This window comes from Malaclemys terrapin, chromosome 6, assembly GCF_027887155.1.
Source record: "Malaclemys terrapin pileata isolate rMalTer1 chromosome 6, rMalTer1.hap1, whole genome shotgun sequence".
NCBI classification, from domain to species: domain Eukaryota; kingdom Metazoa; phylum Chordata; order Testudines; family Emydidae; genus Malaclemys; species Malaclemys terrapin.
This window is the reverse complement of record NC_071510.1, coordinates 88,586,620-88,613,483: the sequence shown is the minus strand read 5'-3', so window position 1 is coordinate 88,613,483 and position 26,864 is coordinate 88,586,620. Positions and strand designations below refer to the sequence as shown.

General features: G+C 38.5%; 1 protein-coding gene and 1 long non-coding RNA gene across 5 annotated transcripts in view; one reads left to right on the top strand and one right to left on the bottom strand.

The window, feature by feature from the left end:
• Positions 1 to 26,864, top strand: part of LOC128839013 (uncharacterized) — a 43,748-nt gene that overhangs the window by 9,488 nt on the left and 7,396 nt on the right. For all 3 annotated transcript variants that reach the window (XR_008445346.1, XR_008445345.1, XR_008445344.1), the window contains exon 5: positions 26,258 to 26,340. This is a non-coding gene — a long non-coding RNA (uncharacterized LOC128839013). The remainder of the gene's footprint in view (positions 1 to 26,257; positions 26,341 to 26,864) is intronic.
• The window catches only part of AGGF1 (angiogenic factor with G-patch and FHA domains 1), a 40,643-nt gene continuing 16,102 nt past the window's right edge, over positions 2,324 to 26,864 (bottom strand). For both annotated transcript variants that reach the window (XM_054031624.1, XM_054031625.1), the window contains exons 6-14: positions 18,801 to 19,158; positions 15,353 to 15,464; positions 14,006 to 14,057; positions 10,149 to 10,250; positions 9,610 to 9,775; positions 9,023 to 9,102; positions 7,490 to 7,617; positions 4,849 to 4,948; positions 2,324 to 3,194 (exon numbers count right to left, since the gene is read on the bottom strand). In XM_054031624.1, the coding sequence (XP_053887599.1) occupies positions 2,994 to 3,194; positions 4,849 to 4,948; positions 7,490 to 7,617; positions 9,023 to 9,102; positions 9,610 to 9,775; positions 10,149 to 10,250; positions 14,006 to 14,057; positions 15,353 to 15,464; positions 18,801 to 19,158 (1,299 nt within the window). In that variant the 3' untranslated portion in view covers positions 2,324 to 2,993. The remainder of the gene's footprint in view (positions 3,195 to 4,848; positions 4,949 to 7,489; positions 7,618 to 9,022; positions 9,103 to 9,609; positions 9,776 to 10,148; positions 10,251 to 14,005; positions 14,058 to 15,352; positions 15,465 to 18,800; positions 19,159 to 26,864) is intronic.

Sequence of the window (26,864 nt, the reverse complement as noted above, 5' to 3'; positions counted from 1 at the left end):
GAGTGTCTGAGCTAAATACAAATTGGGACTATTAAGCAGATGGGGCAGGGGAGGAAGGAAAAGCACGCCTGCTGTAGGAGACAACTTAACATGGAGTAGGCAATTAAGGGTTAGCAAGCTCTAGGATGTTACAGATTGTCGTAATGAGCTATAAAGCCAGTGTGTTGGATTAGTCCATGGTAATATCTAGCAGAATTATTAAGTTCCAAAGCTTGTCTTCTGAAGGCGTTGTGCAAGTTTCCTTTGAGGACAAAGGTTGCATGCAGTGTGATGATCGCTTAATGAAAAATGCTCACTCATGTATGACTGTATTTTTCTGTGAGAATTCATTCAGTACTTTAAACTGACAATCATTTATAGAAAAAATGGACAGTTACGACAATGAAAACATATCTAATGTTGTGTATCTTTACACACAACTCTTCACCCAGAGGGGCAGTGGAGAGAAAGCTATTACTCTGTAAAATTACATTTAACTCAAATAGCTTTTAGTCAATTTGAACCCTCTGAAGAATTTGACTTGTACATTCAAAGCAAACTGTGGGACACCTATTAAGTATCTACAAAATATTGGTAGTGCAGCAGTTCTTAAAACTGTAGTAATTAATACTTTAAGATTCAGGTTCTAACAAACTTTTGGAAAGACAATCCAAGAGGGAAAACAAACGCTTCTATTGTAACTGAATACTTAAGTTACACTACTGTCATTTCACAGTAAATCTGACTAGTCTTTGCAATGGTAACCAGAACTTGCTATTAAATCACATACTTCTATCAAGACTCTTGATTTGCAAGAATGTTGCATTGTCTTTCAATTGTCCTTTCCACCCACTATAGTTCCCTTTCCTTTACTAAGCTATGAGGCTTCACATATGCTACCTTCCTCCCCATCCCCTGCAGGCAGGGGTGAGAGAAAGTGTTAGCTAATGCCAGAAGGCCTAAGGGTAGCAGAAACAGGCAAATAAAAGGCAGTGCTGTGTTCATCTCAGCTTTGACAGAGGACAACTGTAGGATCAGATACCGAAGGAAAAATTTTCAAGGGGCCTGTGTAGTGGACAAGCACACCTGTTTGTGAACATAACTCATTTAACATGATTATATGCTTGAACCACTAATCTGAAAAGTAAATATTTGCTAGCAGCAGAGAAAGTGTCTATAATTCCTTAGTCGTGGTGGTGCAGATTCACCAGATTCTTACTGCATATGCATGAGCAAGCATACATTTATATTTGCAAGGAAAGTACTTTCCTCATGTAAGATCAAAATCTCAAATTTTTTTACAAAAGTATCTTGTTGCACTTTTCCAGTTTTTTTTTTTTTTTTTTTTTTTTTTTAAAAGGTACGTGGGCTAAGCTTCCCCCTTAACTGTAACAAAAGCTTCAGAATGCCTTGGAATACACGTGTCACTTCTAGAGCTACACCTTTAGAAATGACTCTATGTTAATTTGTTATGGAATATAGTCTTACAGGAAAATGTTAGCACTAAACTATATTGGTAATTGTGATGTCTTCAATTTGCCTGTACATTTATATAATAATATTGTGTACAAAGACTAATGTTAATATTTTGATTTCTTCGAAGATAGTTTAATACAGAATTGAACAGTGTTGCTATAGCCATTCTAAGCACTTGTACACAACTCTTTAAAATACTACTTCTGGGCAAGGCATTTTTCAGTAGCTGCTTTCAGATTATTAAACAAAGGCTTTAAACAACAATGCTTTGATTACTATTTAATGTTGTAATTTCTTATTACACTCTCTGGTGACTCTGATAAGAAATGTTAAGAAGAATGACTAGCAGCTGTTCTAGCTTCAGCAGTCTGCTTGCTGTTGGACAGTTTAGCCCTGGTAAACTAGGTGGATGTTATGTCTGCTTACTGGTCTCCTTTACTGTGACAGCAATATCAGGATATTTTAACCTGAATGAAGAAAGATTAGGAAAGTGTCCTAATTTTAAAGAGAACCCCCACATCCCATATACTCATAAGTTAATGTCAAGAATCACACAATTTAAATTTGACAATATTTCATTTATTGTGTTTAAGAACATTCAATAAATATCAAGTTTTCAGTTTCAGATTTGCAATCCTTATGCACGGAAAGTCTGATTTTTCCCCTCTCCCCCCCCCCCCCCCCCCCCCCCCCCCCGGCATAAACTCCATTGCCAGCAATGGGTGTATCAGAACAGCCAGCCTGAAGAGGCTAATAAATATTTTAATAATCCTAGATAGCGGGTTTCTGAGCATACCCCTTCTAAATGGTATGTTAGATTCACCACACAAATTCTTCACAGAAGAAAATAAGACTTTACTACAAACTGTCCTCTGAATATTATTCTTTTACTAACAGTGGTCATTTATTTCATGGAACACAGTATTTAGAAATACAAAGTAGACATGGATTGTTAAAAATATCAGGAATTTAATTTCATATATGAAGAGTAAATTGAGATGCATGTGATCAGTACTGAATTGTATGAATTTAGTTGTAATGTGCCTCTTGCTAAGTTTCACAGCAATTCGGACCAAATGCTCACAAGAGAGGAAAAGGCAACATTTAAAAACCTCTTGCATTGTTTTGGGGTTTTTTTGCTTGTTAGAACATTAAAAAAATAATCTTCATAAGTTTGGAAAAAGTTTAAAAGCAAATCAAAATAGTTTTAATTGCAGTGGGCTATTGTATTAAAACATAAATATTTAAAGAAAATTCCTTCCCTTAATGAGCATCACCTTCAAGTACTTCCATTTGAACATCCTTCTAAACAAAACCTGCATCAGTCTGATTTTCACTACTTAAGTGTGTTTAAAAAAAAAAGTGTGAACACTAGTGTAAACCAAATAAGACTATAGTTAATCTTAATATACAGCTCTAAATCTTGAGATTCTTCACAGCTGTATATTACTTATCACCCAACTTTTAATTTAGCAAAAAATAAACTCTCAGCCACTTTTTATATACATGAATTATCCTGGCTCTGGGCCTGAGTATTTTCATTCTGCAGTCCCTCTAACCCAAGGCATAACTTTGGGTGCATCTTTCTGCGTTTTAGCTTCCTGGAAGCTTTCAGCAAACCTCTCTCTTGCTTTATCCCAGTTCTTTTTGTTCTTGCTTTTGATGATCTGAACATCTTCAACTGAAGCTGGTCTACTTGTACCCAAGCCTGCATGCATCTTGTGTATCTGAAGCTGGATCTGTCAAATACATTGAAATATGGAATCCATAACACTTTTCAAATACTTCAACATTACTGTCAGAGGTGAAAGTAACAAAGGACATACCGGTACACTGGAGTCCTGAGCAGGGGCATGGCCTCAACCAGAAGAGGCGGGGTCTTTCAAGATTTAAACCCCTGGGGCTCCAGCTGTGGCTGGGAGCCCCAGGGACTTTAAATCACCCCGGAGCTACCAGCTGCAGAGGCGGCTGGGAGGTCAGGGGTGATTTAAAGGGCCTGGTGCTCCGGCTGCTGTGGGGAGCCCGGGGCCCTTTAAATCACCGCCGGAGCCCTGCCACCACTGCCCTGGGGTAGCGGCGTCAGGGCTCCGGTGGCGATTTAAAGGGCCCAGGGCTTCCTGCAGTTGCAGGAGCACCAGGCCCTTTAAATCCCCACCAGAGCCTGACTGCCGGAGTGCCAGCGGTGATTTAAAGGGCCCAGGGCTCCCCGCTGCGGCTGGAGCCCTGGACCCTTTAAATCACAGTCAGAGAAGCCAGTCCAGTCCGGCACAGTACCGGCTCTTGCCAGTACGCCGTACCAGCTTACTTTCCCCTGTGATTACTGGACACCTATCAAGCTCTGCAACATTAAGTAATCTGCTATGTTTGACTAACAATAAAATACCCAAATCATGAACACTGATTTCATGTTGATAAAAGCCTGCTACTCATCCAGTTCATTTTAGAGGTGATCTGCAGGGAAAAAACAAAAAACCCAAACCCTGAACTTTTTAGATACTGATCTAAACAAACGTAAGAGGATGTTTTAGCATGTATGCAACTAGTGTAATTTTTAAATCTGTGAGGCACAGTCCACCCTCTACCTTTTCCATGCAAACGCCAGATTCTCACTCCATAATATAACACCTACCACTCTAAAATCCAAACCCCGTATCTATTCCCCCATCTGCATTCTGCTGCCCCACAAGGATCCTTTCATCTTCACAAACTGACATAGCGGCTGTGCTGGTGGGTGCAGAAGGGTGCATGGGGGAGGTGCTGCAACACAGCACTGCGTAGATTCTGGACAACTCGGTTGCCCTTAGACAACCGGAACTTAAACAGAACTCCCACAGCTCTCTAGGTTACACTTTTTTGGTGGGAGGTGTGGCGAGGAGGCCACACTGGCTTCCATGGCAGGCCAAACCTGGAAGGGTACAAAGTGGCTTAAAGCCACCTTAGCCCTTTTCTACTCCTCCGTTGGTTGCAAGTTCTGTGCTACACCACTGTGGGGCACAGCAGAGGGTCTTACCCAAAGTCTGTCTTTTAAAATATTTGTATGCTCCCTATAAAAGGGAGAACAAAAGGGAAATTAGTTCCGTCTTCCTCTAGGCTTTGTGTGAAGCATTAAGATAGCTAATCAGTAGTTCAGTTATCTAGACACAGTCTGTACCCCAGCCCCAACCTCAATTCCCTAACAATGTATACACCACTAACATTTTCCAATGAAACACCACAACTATTGATATATAATTTCTAAATACTAGATTAATAATTTAAAAGTGAGTAACTGCCCTGCCCAGTACTTCAAAATCCTGTAAGTTCCTCATGACTTATAGTCAAACTAGCATTTTCAGTGCAAATGCATTTTTATATTTCTGTGTAACCTGTAAAGCAAAAGTCACAGAAACCTACCGGATTCTTCATTCCACCACCATCCTTTCCTAGCCCTTCTCCTTTTTTCCATCCCATCTTCTCCAGCATTTTGCGACCTTTGTTGCTATCACTGATTTCACTTTAAAGGAAAGGAAAGTTAGCTAAAATATGAGGAGGACAAAACAGAATTTTAACTCTATTCCTAGTATTTGGGGTCTATTTTTCAAATGCGTGCACAACTGCTGCTCCTGAAAACTAGGCAATTGCACTTGCCATTACCTAACATGCAAGCATGAGGGGGCTGAAAATGTTCATGTCTGCCTCCAGACTATGCTGAACACAATGCAAAAGTTAAACTTTATTGAATTTTTGTTGGGATTGACAAAATCTGTTTCAAGAAATGAAGTGACTTTTTTAGTATACACTAGCTTTGTGAAATCGAGTTGGTCACCTTTGCGAAAATTGCCATTTTAAGTGAAGGGACTGTTCCAATCTTGGCTAGCTATATTTTCCATGAACAGAACTGTAAAAAAGTTTTCAGTAGTAATTCTTGTTCTCCAAATAAATTGCCTCCACAGAGCCTCACTGTACGGTCTGAGTCCCTGGCAGCTTGACACCCAATATCACTACAAACCCTATATGTCCTGAGCCCCTTGTTTCCCCATCCCAAACCACCAGCCTCTGCGTCCATCATGACCACCATCAAAACCCTCCTCTGCCCACCAATCCCAAGTGCCCTATCTGCAAGTTCTCCCATTTGATAACTTTTACTATCCTTGTCTTCCCTATGCCCCAAGTTTATCATTAATCTCCTCTTTAAATAGGAAATGTCTACTAACAAACAAAAACACCTTTGTTGCCTCAGAATTAGGGTTGGCTCAAGTGTATATTCTACCAGTGCAATCATAATTAAAATCAGGGATATCGCCAGGTAAGGCTACATTAATATCTAGAGCAATGTCAATTCACATGCCTTACTACCCAAACTTCATAATTCTTAAAGGCTTATTTGCCTGAACAAACTTAATTTCCAACATACAGCCCCCCACGAATGCATACATTCAATTCCTCTAAAACCCACGCTTAATGATGATCTTGGTGAGATTATGACTTGTCATAGTTAAGCATGTGAAACAATGTGATTTAGAACAGTGGTTCTCAATCAGGAGTCTGGGATCCCCTAGGGGGCCTTGAGCAGGTTTCAGAGGGTCTCCAAACAGGGCCAGCATTAGACTCGCTGGGGCCCAGGGCAGAAAGCCATAGCCTCACCGCATGGGGCTGATACCCAGGAACCTGAGCCCTGCCACCCGGGGCTGAAGTTGAAGCCTGACTAATGTAGCTTTGTTGGGGGGCCCTGCGGCATGGAGCCCCAGGCAATTGCCCTACTTGCTACCCCTGATTGTCAGTCCTGTCTTTTATATACAGAAAACCAGTTATGGCAGAGGTTGGCCATTGAGTTTTTATAGCATGTTGGGGTGGGGGGCTCAAAGAAAAAGGTTGAGAACCTCTGATTTAGAACAAATGGTTGTATGCATTGTGCGTGACTGTATGTTGGAGGTGAAGAATCTGAGTAAATGTGGATGTTACGATGAGTTATAAGTAGAGCCCTACCAAATTCATGGCCATGAAATCTGGTCTTCCCCCATGAAATCTGTTTTGTGTGTGCTTTTACCCTATTCTATACGGCTCTCACAGGGGAGACCAGTATTTCTCAAATTGGAGGTTCTGACCCAAAAGGGAGTTGCAGGGGTAGGGGGTGTATCTCAAGGTTATTTTAGGGGGGTTACGGTATTGCTACCCTTACTTCTGCGCTGCCTTCAGAGCTGGGCAGCTGGAGAGCAGCGGCTGTTGGCTGGGTGCCCAGCTCTGAAGGCAGCGCCCCGACAGCACAGCGCAGAAGTAAGGATGACAATATCATACCATGCCATCCTTACTTCTACGCTGCTGCTGGTGGCGGCTCTGCCTTCAGAGCTGGGTTCCTGGCCACCAGTCACCCCCTCCAGCTTTGAAAGCAGTGCAGCTGCCAGCAGCAGCGCAGATGTTAGGGTGGCAGGACCGCAACCCCCTTTACAGTAACCTTGCGATCCCCCCCCCCCAACTCCTTTTTGGGTCAGGATCCCTACAATTATAACACCATGAAATTTCAGATTTAAATAGCGGAAATCATGAAATTATTTTTAAAATCCTATGACCGTGAAATTGCCCAAAACAGACCATGATTTTGGTAGGGCCCTAGTTGTAAGGCATAGGAACTGAGGTTGCTGTGGATACTAACGTAACTGGTTATTTCCTTGACTTTAATTTATTGTGTTGATAAGAAATGCACTTGAGCAAACTTAATGCTAGATTAAAGTTTGTGTGTGTGGGTTAATGGTGGCCTACTGTGAATTTGGGAGTCAGTGCAGTAACCTGAGCTCTCTCACACTGTACATTAGCCCAAATGATATCAAATCAGGTTACCATTATAAATTCACAAAAAGAACAGGAGTACTTGTGGCACCTTAGAGAGTAACAAAACTCTAAGGTGCCACAAGTACTCCTGTTCTTTCTGCGGATACAGACTAACACGGCTGCTACTCTGAAACCTGTCATTATAAATTCACTTTATCACCACCTATAAACGTGCACAAAAGGTTTGCTATGCATTAGCAGAACAGAGAATAAGATTTTACACACTTACACATGAACTGAAGCTGGAGTATCGTCCCTTTGAAATGTCCCCTCACTTCCAATGGTCTCCCTGCGTTTTCCTGCTCTATCTTTGTAATTTGGATTTTTTACTGCTTTGTTGTCTTCATAGTCTGTATTCTTTACAAACACAAAAATTCCATTGTGGAAAGAGATTAGTGACAGGCTTTAAATGCTCTTTTTTGTAAACATGTTTTTCTTTTTCCCAAACAACTAGAATAGCTTCACCATATTTTATTAATTCAAAATCTCATGACCAAATACTATAAAATTCTCCTTCAGTAGTTCCATGTCACTACCACATGATAATGTGTTATTAGCAAGTACATCAGTTTTATGCCAGTCTAATTAAAACCATATAATCTCTCTACAGTACCACGTTACTGGCGTAATTAAATGCATGTGATCTCCTGACAAAGAGTCAATTTCCTCATATTAAGCACAAAACCATATTGACAAACCATTGGTAATTTCATGTATTGCAATTTTATATCTCTAAGTAGTGTCCCAGGAATCTTGCTGCCCATTAATGTAAATTACTACAGAATGAACGAGAGATTCTGTACTTGTACAGATTCTGTGCTGGTGACGTTTGATTAGCTGCCAAAGTAAAGGGACCCTGAAGACATCCTATTTCCCACATGAATGTGCACTACAGAGGGGCTGGTCATGACTCCATGTTAAGGTTAGGTTCTAAAATATCCTTAAAATTGGACACATATGCATATACACATAATACAACCAGTGTATGTAAATACATGAACACAAATATAGTATGTGCATATACACACACACACTACATATTCACAATGTGTGAACAATATATGCACCACATTTTAAAGTATATAGATATGTATGGATACATATGCTACACTATTGATTGAAACAGCATTATGCTCCCCTCCCCCCCCAAAAAAATTTGTACTATAGCATGGAAAAAATAAAATAAATGAAAAACATAAGCAGTTTATTGTAAAAGTTGCCATAAGTGAGACTCAAAGAACCTTCAACTAAGCTTCAGAACACTCCGAGTATTTCTTTATGGGATGGTGGAAATAAGAGTAATTTTTTTTTCTTAAATCCTGTCTCTCCTCCCAATTTCTTCTCCATTGCTTTTCCTTTTTCTCCCTTCTTATTCCTCAGGCTCCTTCCACTTCTAGTTTGTGCTGAACTGCAGTGCCCCTTTCCCAGCTTGTAGTAAGAAAATCACAAGATCTCTTATCTTCAAAGGAATAGCCATCTGGCTCTATTCTCAAATCACTACAATTGGTCATTTTTTCCCTGAGCCTTTATGAGAGAACTTCCACCTCCCCCTACCTACTTCTCTTCCTCTTTGAAAGATACTTGTAAAATGGCAGCTATAATTAGCGTGTGTAAGACTAGAATTTCTCATTAAACCAGAATACTTTAAGTTGCATATTTGAAAACTTTCCCTATTAAAATCTATGGTTTAAACTAGGAATCACAGAGTAAATATAAACTCCACAGATTTCGAGCACTTCATAAACACTTATTGTGAACTTACCTGTAAACCATATTTTACCCGTATTTTTTTTAATGCTTTTCTTCTGACTAATTCTCTCTCTTCTTTGCTCAGTGCTGGACCTAAAAGGAGACCAACAAGACCAGTTTTAATTGGATAATTAAGTAATACTGTTTTGAAGTATAGACAGAATCAATATTATAGAAAATTTTTGTTCTAACTACTGTTCTACAATTGCTAAAATGATCAATACAACTGAGTATAATGACTGGATATAATAGATTTCAGTTTCCTTTCTGTTTTGTGTGTTCCTAGATCCTAAACAAAAATTGCTAGTAGCAGCAATATGATCAGAATGTTGTATTTCTGTTACAAGTTAACTTCAAGAACACAATGCTACTAAATAACCCAAATCTTTTAACATATTTATGTATATGTATTGAGAGGAAAATACAGCACACGCCATATAGTACAGAAATATACCCAGTTGACAGCAGACCGTTTTCTTTTTTATAACTATTTGAAATAGAACTACCTGGTTCAAGGAAAAGGGTTACTATTTTACACTCAATTAATTTTGTAATGTAAGAGCTACTGTCAATACCATATCCAACCATATCATCACTTACCAGAAAATTCCTTTTTCTTATCAAGGCGAAGATGTGCTCTGACCTGTCCTGGTTCACATCCATCACAGGTGTCACTGCCAGGATGTATGTGGAAGGATAATACAGTTTCTCCGATCTTTACTTCATCCCCATGTTCCAGAACATATGGGTCACATTTTGTTTTAGGCTATAGAAATAGAATTACACCATTTATTAGAATAACTGATAAAATGCACCATTACATGTATTCCATGAATATTGTTTATATGGGAGTTATTCAGTATATTTAAATTGGTATCTCGGTAATCTAACTACATTTTTTACTGGAACAGATTCTCATAATTCCTAATCCAAAATAAATATGAAAATTTATCATAGGTACACCTAAAAACTGAGCAGAAGCAAAGAAATGATCAATGCATGGAAGAAAAACCACTCAGCAAAATCAGTGGTGATTTATAAGTCAGAATTTCATTTAAAATGACCATGTGACTGATCTGCTTTTCTATAATGCAATATATGTACCTAGTTTCCTAATCACAGTAAGTTGCAATGCTCACCTGTAGAATCTGATTTCCGTTAACAACAGTGCCATTCTGACTGCCTTGATCCACAAGAACATAATTTTGCAATTCATGGTCAAAATATACTTCTGCATGAAACTAGAAAAATATAATGAAATAAAATGTTTTCACTGCATATCATTTAGTTTACTTATTATCTTAATATTCCAGGATGTATTTTAGTGGTCTGTTAACATACATCTGGTATTGTAAGTTAAGTCACACTGTTGCAGGCTTTCTGACTTGACCAAATTGAGGAGTACATGAACAAAACCTAGTATTTCTAGCATACTAAATTCCATATTATCAGTACAACTGTATTTGTTGATTGGGCTGTACAGATTTACAATAGGGAACAATCCTATAATGGCAGAGAGATTGACGAAGATGACCTCATAGATCTTTTCTGTCTCTAGATTCTATGAATAGGATAAACCACAATTCAACTTAAGTTTATTTTAAAGGTGCTAACCTTGGAGCTTTTTGATGATCTTATTTTAATCTTTTTTTAAAAAAGATGTAAACGTGAAAGCGATCCAGACAGCAACAAAATGCTGCCAAGTGTTGCAGGTGGAAGAAAACAGCTTACTGCCACTAACTTTCTATGGTTCCATTGGAAAGTCACTTAACTTCTCCCTGTCTTCATTTCTTCATGTAAAATGAGAATAAGCCCTGACCTCATGGGTGTTGCGATATTAAAGCAGTTTGAGATTCTTGCATGATGAGTTGTTTTAAAACAACTTAACTGCCCACAAATTGGTGAATTTGGTTATTCACACTAGGAGGGGAGTTAAAAAACAAATTACGGTGTTACAGAGAAATGACAGCTCTTGACAGAAATGACAACCTTGTTCTGAGAATTTTAGGGATGTTTATGAAAAAAAAAAATTAGGGAGGTTGTTTGGACCAGCAGCAAGTACCAAAGCCAAATACAGGTAGAGGGCCTTGGGTAGCATTTGAACACTTGCAGTGAATTTCAGATGCAATTCTGTCCACCTTAGAGTAACTGGGTGGTCTCTTCTTCTATCCTCCTCCTCCCCTCCCTGCAGAAACCACCACCTTTGCCCCCTCCCCTCTGAAACCAGGATCCCTCTCCCCTGTCCCCTCCCAGTCTATGGCCAAGAGGGGGCCCTGGGACCTCTCTTGTTGTGCCCCGACCCCACAATCCCAAACAGGGAGAATGGTAGGACTGGCCCTAGGAAAGCTGCCCTCCAATATCACCTAAAGCCCTTAATTACCTTGGCCAGTCCTGGGCCTGGAGCTCCTTCCCAGATGATCCTCCTCCTCTGTAATGTTCCCTCTCTCCTCCTCTACCACCACCTCCTTCTCTCCCCAGCAGAATATGCAGCTAGGATCTGATAGGATGCAAACTGTGGTGATTGTCAGTGGGGTTTGGGCTGCAGGATTCACTGCTCAAGCCACAAGCTGTGTGTTGCACTGCAGTTGCCCAATGTAGAGCCTGCTAACACTCTCTAGGTCCACACAGGGAAGCTAGAGTGCAACATGCAACCTGTGGCTTGGTCCATGAATCCACCAGTGCCCCAAACGATTCTAAATCACTGTGGCATGCCTCCTATCAGACCCTGACTGCAGTGTCTGCACATGTGCCACTGGGTGGTGGTGAAGAATGCTACCCTGTGGCGCTTTTTACTGTGTTGGTCAAACCCAAGTGGCGATGAGTGACAGACCCACACTTTTCTATATATAAAGTGTGCATAATTCAGCTTGCAAAATTTGTAGATTTAAACTTATTTAGTAATTTTATAATTACATGAAAAAATTAGGATTACAAAAAAATAGGAAGGGATGGCATTTCTGTATTGCTATATACTCCTGATTCAAACAATACCTTCCCAAAAGTTCATTAATGGTTACCAATCATTTAACCATCAGAGGAATGAGGTTCTGGAACTGCCTTCTAATAGGAGTAATGGGGGCAAACAATCTAACTAGTTTTAAGATGGAGCTTGATATAATTATGAACAGGATTATATGATGAGATTGCCTGCAATAGGTAAGGGATTGGACTCGATGACCCAGGAGGTGCCTTCCAGCCCTATGATACTAATAGGAGAAAAAGGAATTTCACGGTTTTCAGTAGAAACCACTTAATTGGCATCCTGATAAATGGTATGGTTGATTAACTGGAGTGATGGTCAGGGAACAGATTCAGTAAGCTGTGTTTCAGGTACTAGAAGCAAAGGATAACTGGTAGACCTAGTTTGTTTAAACAGCTTATCTGTAGAGCCCTACCAAATTCATGGTCCATTTCGGTAAATTTCACGGTCACAGGATTTAAAAAATCTTAAATGTAAATTATTTCAGCTATTTGAATCTGAAATTTCATGGTGTTGTAATTGTAGGGGTCCTGACCCAAAAAGGAGTTGTGGGGGGATCACAAGGTTATTGTAGGGGGTTGCAGTACTGCTACTCTTACTTCTGCACTGCTGCTGGTGGCGGCGGCGGCACTGCCTTCAGAGCTGGGCAGCTTGAGAGCAGCAGCTGCTGGCTGGGAGCTCAGCTCTGAAGGCAGTGCCAATGCCAACAGCAACACAGAAGTAAGGATGGCATAGTATGATATTGCCACCCTTACTTCTGCCTGCAGCAGCAGCCACCACTCTCCAGCCACCCAGCTCTGAAGGCAGCAGGGCAGAGGTAAGGGTGGCATGGTATTGGCACCCTCACTTCTGCCCTGCTGCTGGGGGGGGGGTGGGGGGGAGGGGGAGGAGGGGAAGAAGGGTGCTGCCTTCAGAGGTTGGCGCCTGGCCAACAGCCAACGCTCACTGGCTGCCCAGCTCTGAAGGCAGCGGAGAAGTGAGGGTGGCAATATCATGACTTCTCTAAAATAATCTTTTGATTCCCCTGCAACTTCCTTTTCAGTCAGGTCCCCCAGTTTGAGAAATGCTGGACTGCCCCATGAAATCTGTATAGAATAGGGTAAACACACACACAAAAGACCAGATTTCACAGTCTATGACGCATTTTTCATGGCTGTGAATTTGGTAGGGCCCTAGTTATCTGGTTCTGTCTGAAGCCTATTTACAATAGTTTACAGGTGTAAAGGGTGTTTATATAGCCTAAATGTGCTCACTTCGTACTGCTTTTCTTGATGAAGACTGCTAAATTTAAGGTCTGTACTTTTTTACTGAAGTAGTTAGTGAAATAAAAATAAGTATATAACAAAATATAGTCGTATGAGCCTCTGGTAATCTCTTAATTGGAAAAAATATTTTTCCATTGCCCTGTATCAAAAGAGAATGCTACTAAATTTCCTCTCCCTTTGAGAGCTCATTTTACATAACAATTACCTAGAAGATAAATCAGATGAACACACAAAACAACTAGTGATCTCAACTCATCTCTGGGGATTTTAATATTGATATGACCAGCAAAGAGTCCTAATTAGTTTTCCAGAATATTCCATACCCACTGCTGTAATAGGTTTTAAACATTTTGAATAACTGGGAAACTCAAGATTAAAATTGTATTTAATAAATTGCTTCCTGTGTTACTATCACAAGCTATTTAAACGCAAAGAATTAAAAAAAAATTATATTGTGAATTTTTAAGTTTTTCATGTCACTGCACTTGGACACTGAAATTAAATTGCTGGTTTTCGTCAGTTTTATTTTGTTTCCTTTCCATTGGGACAGTGCTGCACTGTTTCCAAAACTGCAAGGAAATTACTAAAAACATTCCTCTACTTAAAGACAAGTTCATTAAAAAAAAACCTTTTTAATAGCAAGACTCTTGCAAGACTCAAACACACACTAAAATTTTGGCCTATATTTATGACAGTGTACTTTTAAATTTCTTGAGCTATCAGAATACAAAAACAAGAATTTAAGAATTACCTTACTGACTCCAACTTCAGGAATCTGGAGGGTATGTTGCATATCTTTCTCTCTGTAAAAACAGGTAAATAGTTAGTTAACTTGATTTCTGTCTTACATAATTATGTAACTTACATCATGGTACCAGAGAGATTTAAGATACTTCACACTAATTTGGTTGTGTTATAATTTCTTAAAGAAAAAGTTTTTTAATATAATCAGTGACAAAGCACACTTCGTACAAATTGCAATATCAAGTTTCCTTTCTGAACTATTAAGAAACTTTACAGACAAAGCTATTGTGATGCAATATATGATGGGGAGAATTATGTTATGTGCCTTGTTACATCTATAAATACTAACCCATGCAGCAGACAATGTACATATTAAGCTGCATCTTTAAACTTATCAGGGAAAAAAGGCTGATTCCACACAAGCAGACAAGGCCTGTAAGAAAATGGTTTTGGTTATGGAGAGACCACATAGGGAAATCCTGCATCCTTTGTGCTCTTCAGTGGGTCTCTACTGTAGTGTTTAGGGCACAGGTATGCATTTTTAGCATCAGACAGGGGATATGACTAGTGGAACTATAAACGACATGGATCCCTTGGCCAAAATTCCTGTGTAGTGGACAGTCATCACAATCTAGGAGCCTGCTGTAGTAACGGATGCGTGGCTGTACAGATAGTAAAGGACCTCACGATGCAGGTTGAGAGTTGGGGGAATTTCCATCTATTACAATCTCCACAAAGTTGTATACTACGATGTCCATTTACTGAGCCTGTGGAATCAAATCCTATATACATATCCCACCATTGAAATGCCAATAGCATGCAGCATACTACACAGCTGAAAGGGAGGAGACATTTTGGCAAACACCACTGCTCTTACATAATCACTACTCTTGCATAAATACATCCAAGAGAACTCTGATATCCACAAGGAGCAGACAGGACTTTTTGAAGATCTCATCCAAAAGACACCCATGGCAAAATAAACTCAAACTCAATTTATGAATTTCAGAGATGAAGAGTTGAGTCAACTTTACTGGAATGTGAATATGTGAGACCAGGGTTCTATCATAAATATCTGATATGCTTCACTCTGAATTTCAGAATTATATATTTTTACTTGTGAAAGAGGCACTTAGTGGCCTCAAAGTCATTATCACCTTTTGGGAGGTGATAATAGCTTTCACTGAAATCACTGCAGCCAATCACACTGCACTCATTTGCAATCTACTAGTTACTACTATACCAAAACTTCAGAATTGCTAATGTAAAAGAAGATTAACACAAACCTAGTGACTCACACAAATTTTCAATGTCAGACATGAGCCAGGACTGCACAGATTCCAGTCAATTTTACCTTCCAATTGTAGCAGCTTTCACAGCTGTGATGATATAAAGTGATCCAGTCTGCAGTACTGGTGATCTAATTACAATTACTCTGATACATGGAGGCCAAATTCTCTCTTCATCTATATTTATAAAAAATAAGTATTAGTAAAAAGCAAAGCCCACAACTATGATATCACAGTCCTCTAACTTTTCAGATGCTTGGAAAGGATTTAGCCACACCTCAACTGCAATTAATTGGTGTTGTCTGGCACAATCCTGCGTCAATCTTAACAGAAGCAGTTCTGAAAGAACAACTTTGATTAAGCTATTCTTCAAAAGGCTTATTTGTCCATTTCCAGTCCAAATGGTCAGAAATGTTTTTTCTCAATGTGTTGGAATGGGCTACTTGGATTACTTGTATGTATTGAAGTACATATTTACTTCAACCAGCATAAAAAGTAGCTTTGTAGAAGTTATTGACATGCTGTTTATTTATGGGTCATTAGGGATAGTTGATTAGAGAAACAAATTAACATTGTGTTTAAAATGTAGTTCTACTCTGAAAAGGAACTATCTAAAATATAATCTTAGTCAACAAATGTGCTCCTTATTGGTATTCAGAGTTATATCTGATTACTTTAGTAACTAAAGTTTAGTTTTGAGTACTTTTTAGCACTATAGAGCTATCGCAGTTGAGAGAATGAGTAGTATTCTGTTCCTTCTTGTGCATGAAGAGAATTGTTCACTGAATTCCAATTGCTTGGGTAAATTAAGTGTCTTCAGATATACATGTGCAACAGCATTGCCTTTAATGAAGTTGAGCAGGTGTAATTAAGGGCACAATTTGAAAATACACCTCTACCCCGATATAACGCGACCCAATATAAAACGAATTAGGATATAACACGGTAAATCAGTGCCCCGGGCTCGGGGGGGAGCCTGCACACTCCGGCGGATCAAAGCAAGTTCGATATAATGCGGTTTCACCTATAACGCAGTACTTTTTTTTGGCTCCCGAGGACAGCGTGATATCAGGGTAAAGGTGTACTGGGTTGCACAGATGCAAAGACAAATCAGCCTGCAGTTTCTTTATTACTCTGGTGTTGATGCACAAGCCAGAAAGAACACAGCTTGACTTTCAGATCCTAAATTGAGTTTGCAGAGTTGATGTTAGAAAAGCATTTTTCTAATGAGTAAAAGGAGAAAAATTAATCAAGGTGTTACAAGGTAAGAACCACCGAATTACCAAGATGCTATTTTTGCAACCACTTTTCAGACTAGTATGTTCTAAGGATGCCTTTATTTATACCAAAAGCTCCTGATGGTCAGAGATTACCATGCATGTAATTCGGACGTTTACTGAAACCCAAAACTTACCTCTGAAGTCAATGATCTTAAATGCAACTGTAATATATCATACCAGTTACATGGGATTCATGATTAAATACTACTACTAGAGTTCTAAACCAGTTAGGGTGGAGTTCACTTTATCTACATAAAGCCTGAAAAACCTGGCTCTATGTGAGTGAAGAAAGGGGATGTTACAGATAAAATTTCATAACTGTAACCAGGTCATGGGGTTGCAGCACAGGGCCCTTGCAGCTACTACTCAAATCTGTGGGTTGGAAAAACAACTGCAGCCCCTCCATGCACTTTTCGGTAACGTTTATGGGTCAGAGGATCTACATAAAGGTAGATCTTGTGACCTCTTCCACAGTACAGTCCTTCTGCCAACCTCTATCCTATCCAGAGCCAACAATGAAGACACTTTGGCAATAACTACTATGAGCTCGGGATGTGATTCTCAGGTCACACACACACACACACACACACTCTCTCTCTCTCTCTCTCATCTGAACTAGCACACTAAAAACAGTAGTGCAGCCACAGTAGCATGGGCAGGAGCAGTCAGGGCTAGCAGCCCTGGGCACAAATCCACCTGAACTCTTTGGGTACGTACTTGGGGTGGTTAACCCATACTGCTGCTGCTGCCCATGCCTCTGCAATTACACTTGTACTATTTTTAGCTTACTAGCTCTGATGAGAGCTAATGCATGTATGAGCATGCAAGCTGGGAATCACTCATCTAGCTCATAGTGTAGACCAGTGGTTCCCAAACTTTAACAACCTGTGAACCCCTTTCACTAAAATGTCGTCTCATGAACACCCTCCTAAAAATGAATATTTCCAGGGATTTTCTCCTTTACCCGCATATAAATTATAAAAGCAGTGATCTTGGAAATATAAAATTGGTTTTTATTATTTATCATTACAGTATTTTTTTTACATTATGAAAATGGCAACACTTTTCCAAGATCTCACTTTCGTAGCTTGTATCACTTTGAATAAGCCTGTTATAAAACAAGGCTCCTATGTTTCATCAAGGAGTATCAGATGTGAAACAGCATGAAGGTATTTAAGAAGCCAACTCAAAGAGTTCCTCTTATACAAGCATTCAGGTCTTGAGCAGTCCAGGCAAACAACGCACATTACAACAAAGCTTAAACTTGTTCTTCATAATAATTTTAAAAACAATACTAGCTGCCTATTTCGTTTTAAAAACAGCAAAAAATATCCACCTCTCTTTCTATTTCTTATAAGGAGTCTTGAAGTTTAAATCTCCTCAGTCTGATTGACATGCTTACTTTATCTGCTTAGCGCTTGGAAGTCCACAGGCTGCTGGCCCTGTGCTGCCCGGAGTCCCTAGGGACAGCTCTGTCCACCATTAGGGAATTTTTTTTTCTTCAAGAACCCCCTGTAACATTTCGCGAACCCCAGTTTGGGAACCACTGGTGTAGACATATGCCCTTTAAAAGGGCATAGAGGCCTCCCTGTACACCTACTCCATCCACAGCCACTCGAACATGTCTAAAGTAGGACTTAAAGTGGTCTGGAGGGATTGTGCTCGTCCTCTGCAGCATAGATGAGCTTCACCCTCAGTGGATTATATGGTATTTATCTGGAGAACGTTTATCAATAACTGAAATTCTATGCACTAATTGGAGAATTGATCCCATAAATTACTATAAGCATAGGACTGTGATCTTAATTTTAGTATATATAGGTTACACTCTAGTGTGTATGTATTACGGCATTGCGTCCCTGTCTAAAAGCTCCTGTTACAATTTTCTCTATACGAACGATATTCAGTCTATGTAAGCAGAGAAAGAGTATCATGTTAACATCACAAAATAACGAAGATATACTCATATGACAGCTTTTACAAGAACAAAATTCATATTTGTTTTTAGTCCTAACAATAGTGGAAAGAAAGAGTGGAAAGAACACAATAAATATTGGCATAAGCTTTTATATTTCACTGACGACTGCAGTTTTTAAAGTTAAACTACCTCAAGTCATCCCTTTTCAGTTTTATTTTTATGAGTCACTCATTTTCTTATAGTTTGCTCTTATTTATTTACTGACTTCTGAAAAAAATACAGAAAATACTGTATATAAAAGCCATAATAATTCACCTTCATTTTCAGAGTCTTCTGAATTTACACTCTCTTCACTTGTTACTTCATCTTCAGTACTATACTCCTCACATTCAGAGTCAGTAATTTCACCTTCTTCTGGCTCACTCTCTGTCTCTATTATTTTACTGTCATCCATAAATGCAGCAGTATCTTGTATTTTTCTGTTAAGGTGTGAATTTATACCATCTGTAATAATTGATTCTTTGGCTGTTAGTCTGTTTCTTACATCAATGTCCACTTTAGCCTTCTTTCTTGCATTTGGAGACTCCTCCTCTTCAGTAGAACTTATTTGCTCATTAGTGGTGGAAAGGCAATTCAGATTTCTGGGTGATTTCTGCTCTTCTTTGTCCAAATCCTGGAGAGGATTTATAGAAACCAAACTTGAGGAATTAAACATTGTCTTTAGGGACTGAATTCTTTTAATCTATAAATAACACAGATTTAAATCCTTCACCTTCCAGTTCTAGGAGATGGGATAACTAGATGTTATAACTAGTGTCAAGAGATTATTAAATCAAGAAACTTGTGTGTGCATGCAAGAGAGGGGTTCCGGATGACACCTTTCACCCATTTCAAGTGTATCCAAGAGGTTATGGCTATCTTCAATTCCTGATATTGTAACTATCACTCTCTTCTTCTAATCCCTTCACTGACAGTCTCTTTCTTCACAACAAGCTTCAGGATCCTTGTTCTCACTCTCAAAAACCTGTGTAAATCCTTCCCAAATACGTCTGCTCTGCTTTCATCTCTCCTAATTTCTCTTTCCCCCTCACTCAATTCCTATGCTCCTTCCAAGCTTCCTCAATTGTTCTTCATCTCTTCCTCTATTTCTGTCTTCTCTTTTTTCACACTGCTCCCTATGTCTGGAACTCCCTGCTATGTTCGCTGATCGACCTTCCTTCCTTCCTTTCTTCTTTCAAACTTGCATCTTTAAGAAAGCCTTTCATTACAAGGCACTGCAGAGGTAGTTTAATATTTCAAGTTCCCATTATAATGCCACAAAAGATTCATACTGAAAATCTATTTCCTTACTGAAAGACTTTTCTCTATTACACATACACACGCGGCTTTATTGCATGTTTGTCCATCAGTGTTTGGCTTATGGCATTCATTTGATTTTCCTTCACAAGACCATCAAAATTTTCTCAAGACAAAATATTAAATCAACACAAAGAATTACATCAGTTTTTCTTAAATACTCTGGAAAAGGTTTAGTCATAATTCTGAATCTACCAACCCTGACACTTTTAAGTGAACAGAAAAGCTTTGTCAAGTAAATGAAAAACATTTAAGATCCCGAATTATTTACTTATTTGGAACCCTGAACTCAGAATAGATGTTTTGCAATAAATCCAATACTCTTGAAACAGAGCAGGTAAACAATGGAAAAGTGCCTTTCAAGTATTTTTTTAAAAGATTATTTTATATAAACATGAATTAATCTTAATGTAAACTCTGTGAAAGAAGTTAAGTATTTTAATTTTATAAATGTGGAAACAGGAATAGAAAAGGTAAAGGAACTTGCTCAAGGCCACAAGGCTGGTCAATGGCAGAACTGTCATTAGAACACAAGAATTCCTGCCTCCCAGCCTTGGCCTTAACCCACTAGGCAGCAAAGAACATTTAAGTCTACATACACATTTAGCTGTTTTGGAACTTGAAAACATTTTCAAAGAGCTTTTCCGCTCAACGCACATTAAATAGCAATTCTAGAAGAACCGTAGACTGTTCCAACCAAAGGACCACCACACTTCATCACTTAGAACTGCATAGGAAGGGAGGGGATATGTGTCTCAGAGCACAAATCTTCCCTCTTCTGCGTCAAAGGGTACGTCTACATTACAAACCTAAGTCGACCTACAGCCACCGCAATGCATGTCCACGCTACCCTCCCTGGGTCGGTAGTGAGCGTTCTCTCACACACCCACCCCGCGCTCCCCAGGTGAAGCCACCCGGGCCTTCTCGCCTCTGCACCACCCAGGGCTCACCAAGCTGTGAAATTGACAAGGCTGCCCATCTCCTGGAAGAGAGCGGGTCCGAAGCCGCCCATTTCTCCAGGGGAGCAGAGGACAGCTGGGCTCTAGCTGCCTGCTTTCTTGTCAATTTCTTGACTCTTGCTGTGAAATTGACAAGACAGCCAATGTAAGGAGCACAGTGCCTACACAGACATTGTGTCGCCCTAACTAAACCAACATAAGCCTTACACCACTTGTGAAGTGGAGTTACTATGTCGGTGTAGTAGGGCACTTACATCGGTTGGAGGAAGGCTGTAGTGTAGGCACTGACATAATTAGGTCGACATAAGCTGCCTTATGTTAACCTGTATAGTGTAGACCAGCCCAAAGAGGGATTCACTTGATTGCCTCAGCAACACCGTCTCTGTCTCCTTGGGTGGAGAAGGTAAGAATGGATGCAAATCATTCCTGCTCCAGCCCCACATAAACAAGGCACAAAAGATTATACAGCTCAGATTGTATCTCTTCCATGCAGCCATCCCTGGGGATGCTTGGGCTTCAAGTGGCCATGGCTGGCTCCAATAGCCAGGGAGGCACTGGATGAGAGGGTCATTAGGGTCAGAGCCATTGTCATTTATTTAAAATTGTAATTAGCAATGTGGCAACCTGGTTGGTGAAGAGGTTACACAGGTCACAAGTGCCTGAAAGAGAATTATGTTAGAAGCTTCTTTGGTCAATTAGATCATAACTTTAGTATTTATGCAAATATGTGAAGTTTTAACATCCCTTCAGATGTTGTATATTAGAAAATAGATAGTTGCCTGGCTCAAAACCTGGCCAGTAAGATTAGATACTCTTGGATGAAAACTGCAATACACATTTTAAATTCTTGTATGCAGTTCAAACGTTCAGAAAAAGCATGACACATACATCCTAAACAATATTTTTTTAAAAGCATCAATGCCCATCTAAACATAAAACTTATACAACATTCTGATTTCAGCAGTAACAGACTACTCAATTTAAAAAAGGAAAGCAAGTGAATATACATAAACAAATTATTATCTAAAAGCAATCTCCCCCTCCTCCTGACAAAAATGTAGTATTACATGCGAACTCACTGCCCCAAATCAATATAGATGGCTTTCAGCACATTACGCCATGTAAAAGAAAAAAGCAAAGTCAGCTTCAGAAATGTACTGAAACATCCCAATTCAGCTGTTTAAGTGGGGGCATTCAGTACTTAATAGAAAGCCTGTTTATTTAAGTGTAGATATTTGCAGATCACCTTTAAACCAACAAAAAAGAATTTAGTGTTACATTTTTAATTTACCATTTATTGGCCCAATTCTGCTCTTACTGAAGTTCATGGCAGCAGGGTCAGGAATTTATTGACTGGTTGCTTCAAATGTACAAAAACAAACGCAATGTTATTCATGATATATACTGAATACCCCTCTTGGAAAGTTCTTATTTGAGACCTGATCCTGCATGATGCTAAGCCCTCACAACCACAGACTTAGTCCTGATCCTGCAAAGTGAGCTACAAGCTTGGATCCTTATGCATGTGTAGACTACTGCTGAAGCAAAGCATTGAAGACAATGGAACTCTGTGGGCATAAGGATCCATGCTTGTAAATCCCTTTGCAGGATCAGACACTCAGTCTGAGTTCTTTGGGGAAGGCCCATGACTTTATACTTGTTCATAAAGCTCCTGGCATGCTTTGGGTACAGCAACAAATAAATTTAGGAATCAAGGATGCATGAGATATTTATGGTTTTGTTGGTTAATCCAACATTTCTGTAAAGATCTGGGCTTTATTTATTTATTTACGGGTGGCAGCTTCCACCTTTCCATTCTTAAAAGGAACACATTTTGTTCCTTCAGTCATGCCCTGGTGCTCTGTAATGTTAAACCTGTAGACACTCTTCAATTCATTCTTAAAGCACAAGGGCATCTTAACGGAAATATGGCATCTGAAAAAATGCAAAAGCAGCGACGTACAAAAGAGTAACAGTGCAGAAGAAGACTTTTCATAATATATCAGTTGTAGTATTAATGCAGAACAGAACATCTCTGTAAATGTGCATCAACACATGTACTAGATTAATAATCAGACTTCATTCAATATAACCACTGCTAAGAGGAAGGAACCAGTACTTTTTTTTGAAAAAGCCGAGACAAATGTCAATTCATTAAGATTCAGAGAAATATAAACGACAGACTTCTGATTTTTCTACTGGAGGATTTATAAGACGCTCATTCCCAGCCTGGTGACAGGGCATGGAGAATCATATAGCTAAGCTTCCACTTGTTTAATGCCACCATTCCACTAATTCTCCAGTTATTCCAGTCTTTCAGCAACCCAGAACCCGAGTTTCCAATGTAAAGGGGGAAAAAAAAAAAGTCAGACCATCTTCATATATTATAAGTTAAAAAAAAAAAGGGGGGGGGAGACGGCAAAACCCCCACCCCAGTCCTTTTGGCAGGCACCTTTACAGAGCAAGCAGCACAAATGTGATTGTTACTGTAAGAACATCAAAGGTGATTCTTGGTTAGTCAAGACACCATATATTGATGTAACAGGATGCTTAATATTTCTTTTGGCAACTATAATTTAGACAGAAGGCTTGTCAAAGTTTTCTGCAGATGTCTGGATTTGTACATTTCAGTTCAATTAGAAAATAATTTAAAAACCAGATTTGATTTATGGCAAATAGGTGCAATAAATTTAATCCTATTTCCTCCAGGTAAAAAAAACATTTAAACAGCAACTACCCAGTTACTAAGAATTTTTTTAATCTATCAAGGTTAAAGGTAAACATCCACAGACTAACGTGTTTGGTGTCTCAACTCTACCTTCACCAGAAGCTGCCAATTCAAAAGAAGAAATCTTCAGATTAGCCATGGTTTCTGTCAACTGATGTACCTAAAGACAGGATGAATAGCAGCAAATAGTAAACTGCACACTGTAAAAAATATCATGTTTCAAGAGTTCTATGGGAAATACTTGCTATTAAACGCTGTCTCCTGGAGAGATCGCTAAGATGCGTCTAGTTTTGAGATAGCCTATTGAATTTTGTCAGAGAAGTGAACTGTACAGTCAGCATGGCATCAAGATAAAAATGCTGGACACAGACAATCAAATAAAAGCTACTAATGTGTTTTTTATGAGCAAATTACCTAAGAAACTGGATGCAGCCAACAAGCCTCAAATTAGTAATTTTGTGTAGTCTCTCAGGCCCCAATCTGGCAAATAGAGCCACACAGAGACATCATCTTTGCACCTGTGTGGAACCCACGGCTCTAGTTACAGTATCAGAGGCCTATGTTTATCATTTATTCAATCCTTGTTCAGTTTTTTAAGGTTCTGTTTTTTATTCTCCCAAATTCACTTACTTTTAAACGTTTTTTCCATGTATCAAGAGGATCCTCCCCCAATATTATTCTTTTTCAGCCCCTCACAGCCAGAAGAAATAGAAACCTGATCCAATGCCCACTGAAGTTAACAGAAAAACTTCAATTGACTTCAATATGTATTGCACCAAGCCCTTATTGATCAAGGAAAACATAAGTTTATCTGATTCTGTGTCCTATCAAAGACAGACGTTAGGATTATCTATTAAAAACAAATTTCTTGGGCAAAATTCTCAGTTTCATGCCTGCAAAGAAAAAATGTCTAATAAGTGACTGTGGAGATCTAAAAGAATGAATATCCCTATAAAAGTATATCTAAAAGGAACTAGCATACATTTCCATTATTTATACAAAAATTAACAGCGTTGTTTTATAGATGATATTAAAGATGGAAAAAAATATTTTAATATTTTTGCAATAAAAGCGCAATATTTTAATAGAAAGCCATAGAAGGCGTCTACTATGTAATTCTATTTCTCCAAAATATGTAAAAAAAGTGTGGGATTTTTTTTTTTAAATGACAGTTAACCTTTTGTGTGCCTACACTTATATGTCTCTTTAAGGATCATTTCAAATGTTGGGAATATATTGCTCATTACTATGGTGTTAGGAAAATGTCCTGAGTTGCTGAAAATAAACTGATATCTGTTTAGATTTTTTGAGACTATAGTCAATAAATGTATCATCACTGTGGCTGCAAAAACAAATATTAAAAGAAATGTGGTTGAGAAGAATAAATGAGAGAAATTACTCAATTTACTGCCTTTATTAGATTAACTACTGAACTCTGAAGAAAAATGGTTTAAGTGGAATAAACTGGTAAAAATTCATTGATTACTTTTGTGGAAAAAACCTACTGTATTAGTACTGTATGTCACAGTATACCCAGAATAACTCAACCTATACTGTCTCAACTCTGAATTTCCTTACTTTCTGTATTTGGAACTCTCTCTTTTAATACTTATACAAAAATATTTATATCAACAATTTTGTTTATATTTAATAAGCTAGTAACTAAAGTGCACTTCTACTCTGAAAAGTTACTGTTATAAAGGATGGATGGGGCTCCACGTTTATTGTTTGTCAATTAACCTTTGAGATCTAATTTGTTTGTACAGGAGTTTTAAACAGTACAATTAAAAATTCCTTCTCTTCCTTTATTTTTTTAAAATCTGCTAACTCTGCAAACACAACCTGGAGTCTGCAAGTCAAGCTAGGTTCCATCTGACGTATGTATCACCAGAAATAAAGATTCTGCATTCAGAATTTAAGTTACCAATTCTGTTAATGATGTGCAAACCAAAATAAAATCCAGCTCATTCTCTCAACTACATAGGCTCTGGAAAAGAGAAATGTAAAGTAAAATGTAATAAAAACGTATCTCTTTAGGTTACTGGCTAACTAGGACTATGAATGCAAACATGGACCTAGTCTACTGAGTAAGAAGTTGCTTTTTTCAGTCACTTTTCAGAATAAATCTGCACTTTAAAGTAATTGGTAACTCACTATGAAATAACCAGAAATAATAATTTCATTTTCAAAATAACATTACTAGTCCAATGAATATTTGTAGGCAGCCTCTAAGTTTCTATTACCTACCCTGGGGGATGCTTTATATTTTGTCATAATGAAATTATAATGGACTGTTTAGGATTCCTGATATCAAGCGATAGGACTGATTACAGTATAAAGCTGGGAAAATTTAAATTGCTTTTCTCTTAGAAGAATGCTTTATAAGACGAAGAGACATGAATCAGCATCCCTTGACTATGCAATATATATTCTCTGATCTCTAGAGTGACAGGAATGCGGAGTAGATCTAAATTTGGGTATACTGATACATAAAGTTGGAGTGCAGGACAAGAGATCTGACTTTTTCAAACAGTATTTAAAGTAAGGTATCCGGCAAAGATAATGGTTCAAGCAAGATTTAGCAGCAAAGCTATCTGCATAAGATACAACACTGGAACCATAAAACATTACTCATTACAAACAAACCTGGTTCATTTTCAGATTAAAAAGACATCTTTAAAATGCTAAAATAATTACTATAAATTGACTATCTTGTTCCTCAAAAACAGACTAGACGTACAATGTTGCCAAGAAACATTACCTTATCAACATGAACTAATGACTTCGGACAGCAGCAGCAGTAGTTAATAAGGTAAGTTTTACAACAGGAAAATCTTCCTTAGTATTTATATAACAAGTGTTGTCATAATTTCTACATAAGCTGGTAATTTTCTTATTACTCAATATATTTCTTTATATAATAAGATGATCACTGAAAATGGAAGTATTGCAACTCAACTAGATAAGATGCTTAAGAACACCACAATAATAAAAATTTATCTAGTTATATAAAAATGCTCAAAAAGCCTTTCAGTGACTATTTTCAATATAAATTGTGACTATAACAGACTATTTTTACACTTCATTTTCTATTTATGTTTTGCCATTTGCTTGTATTTACAAGACAGCAAGAAGTAATTGCTGTTAACTTTGGAAACACCATTTCTTTTTAATTATTGTGCTCAAAGATACAACAATTACATTTAAGAAAATAGTGCACTGCCTATCTTATTTACTTTGGATTTTTTTCATGTTAATGCATATCTTGTTGCCCAATCAAGTTGTAAACTGATTTGCCTGCTTGATCAAGGTACATAGTTAAAAAGCATCTAGCAT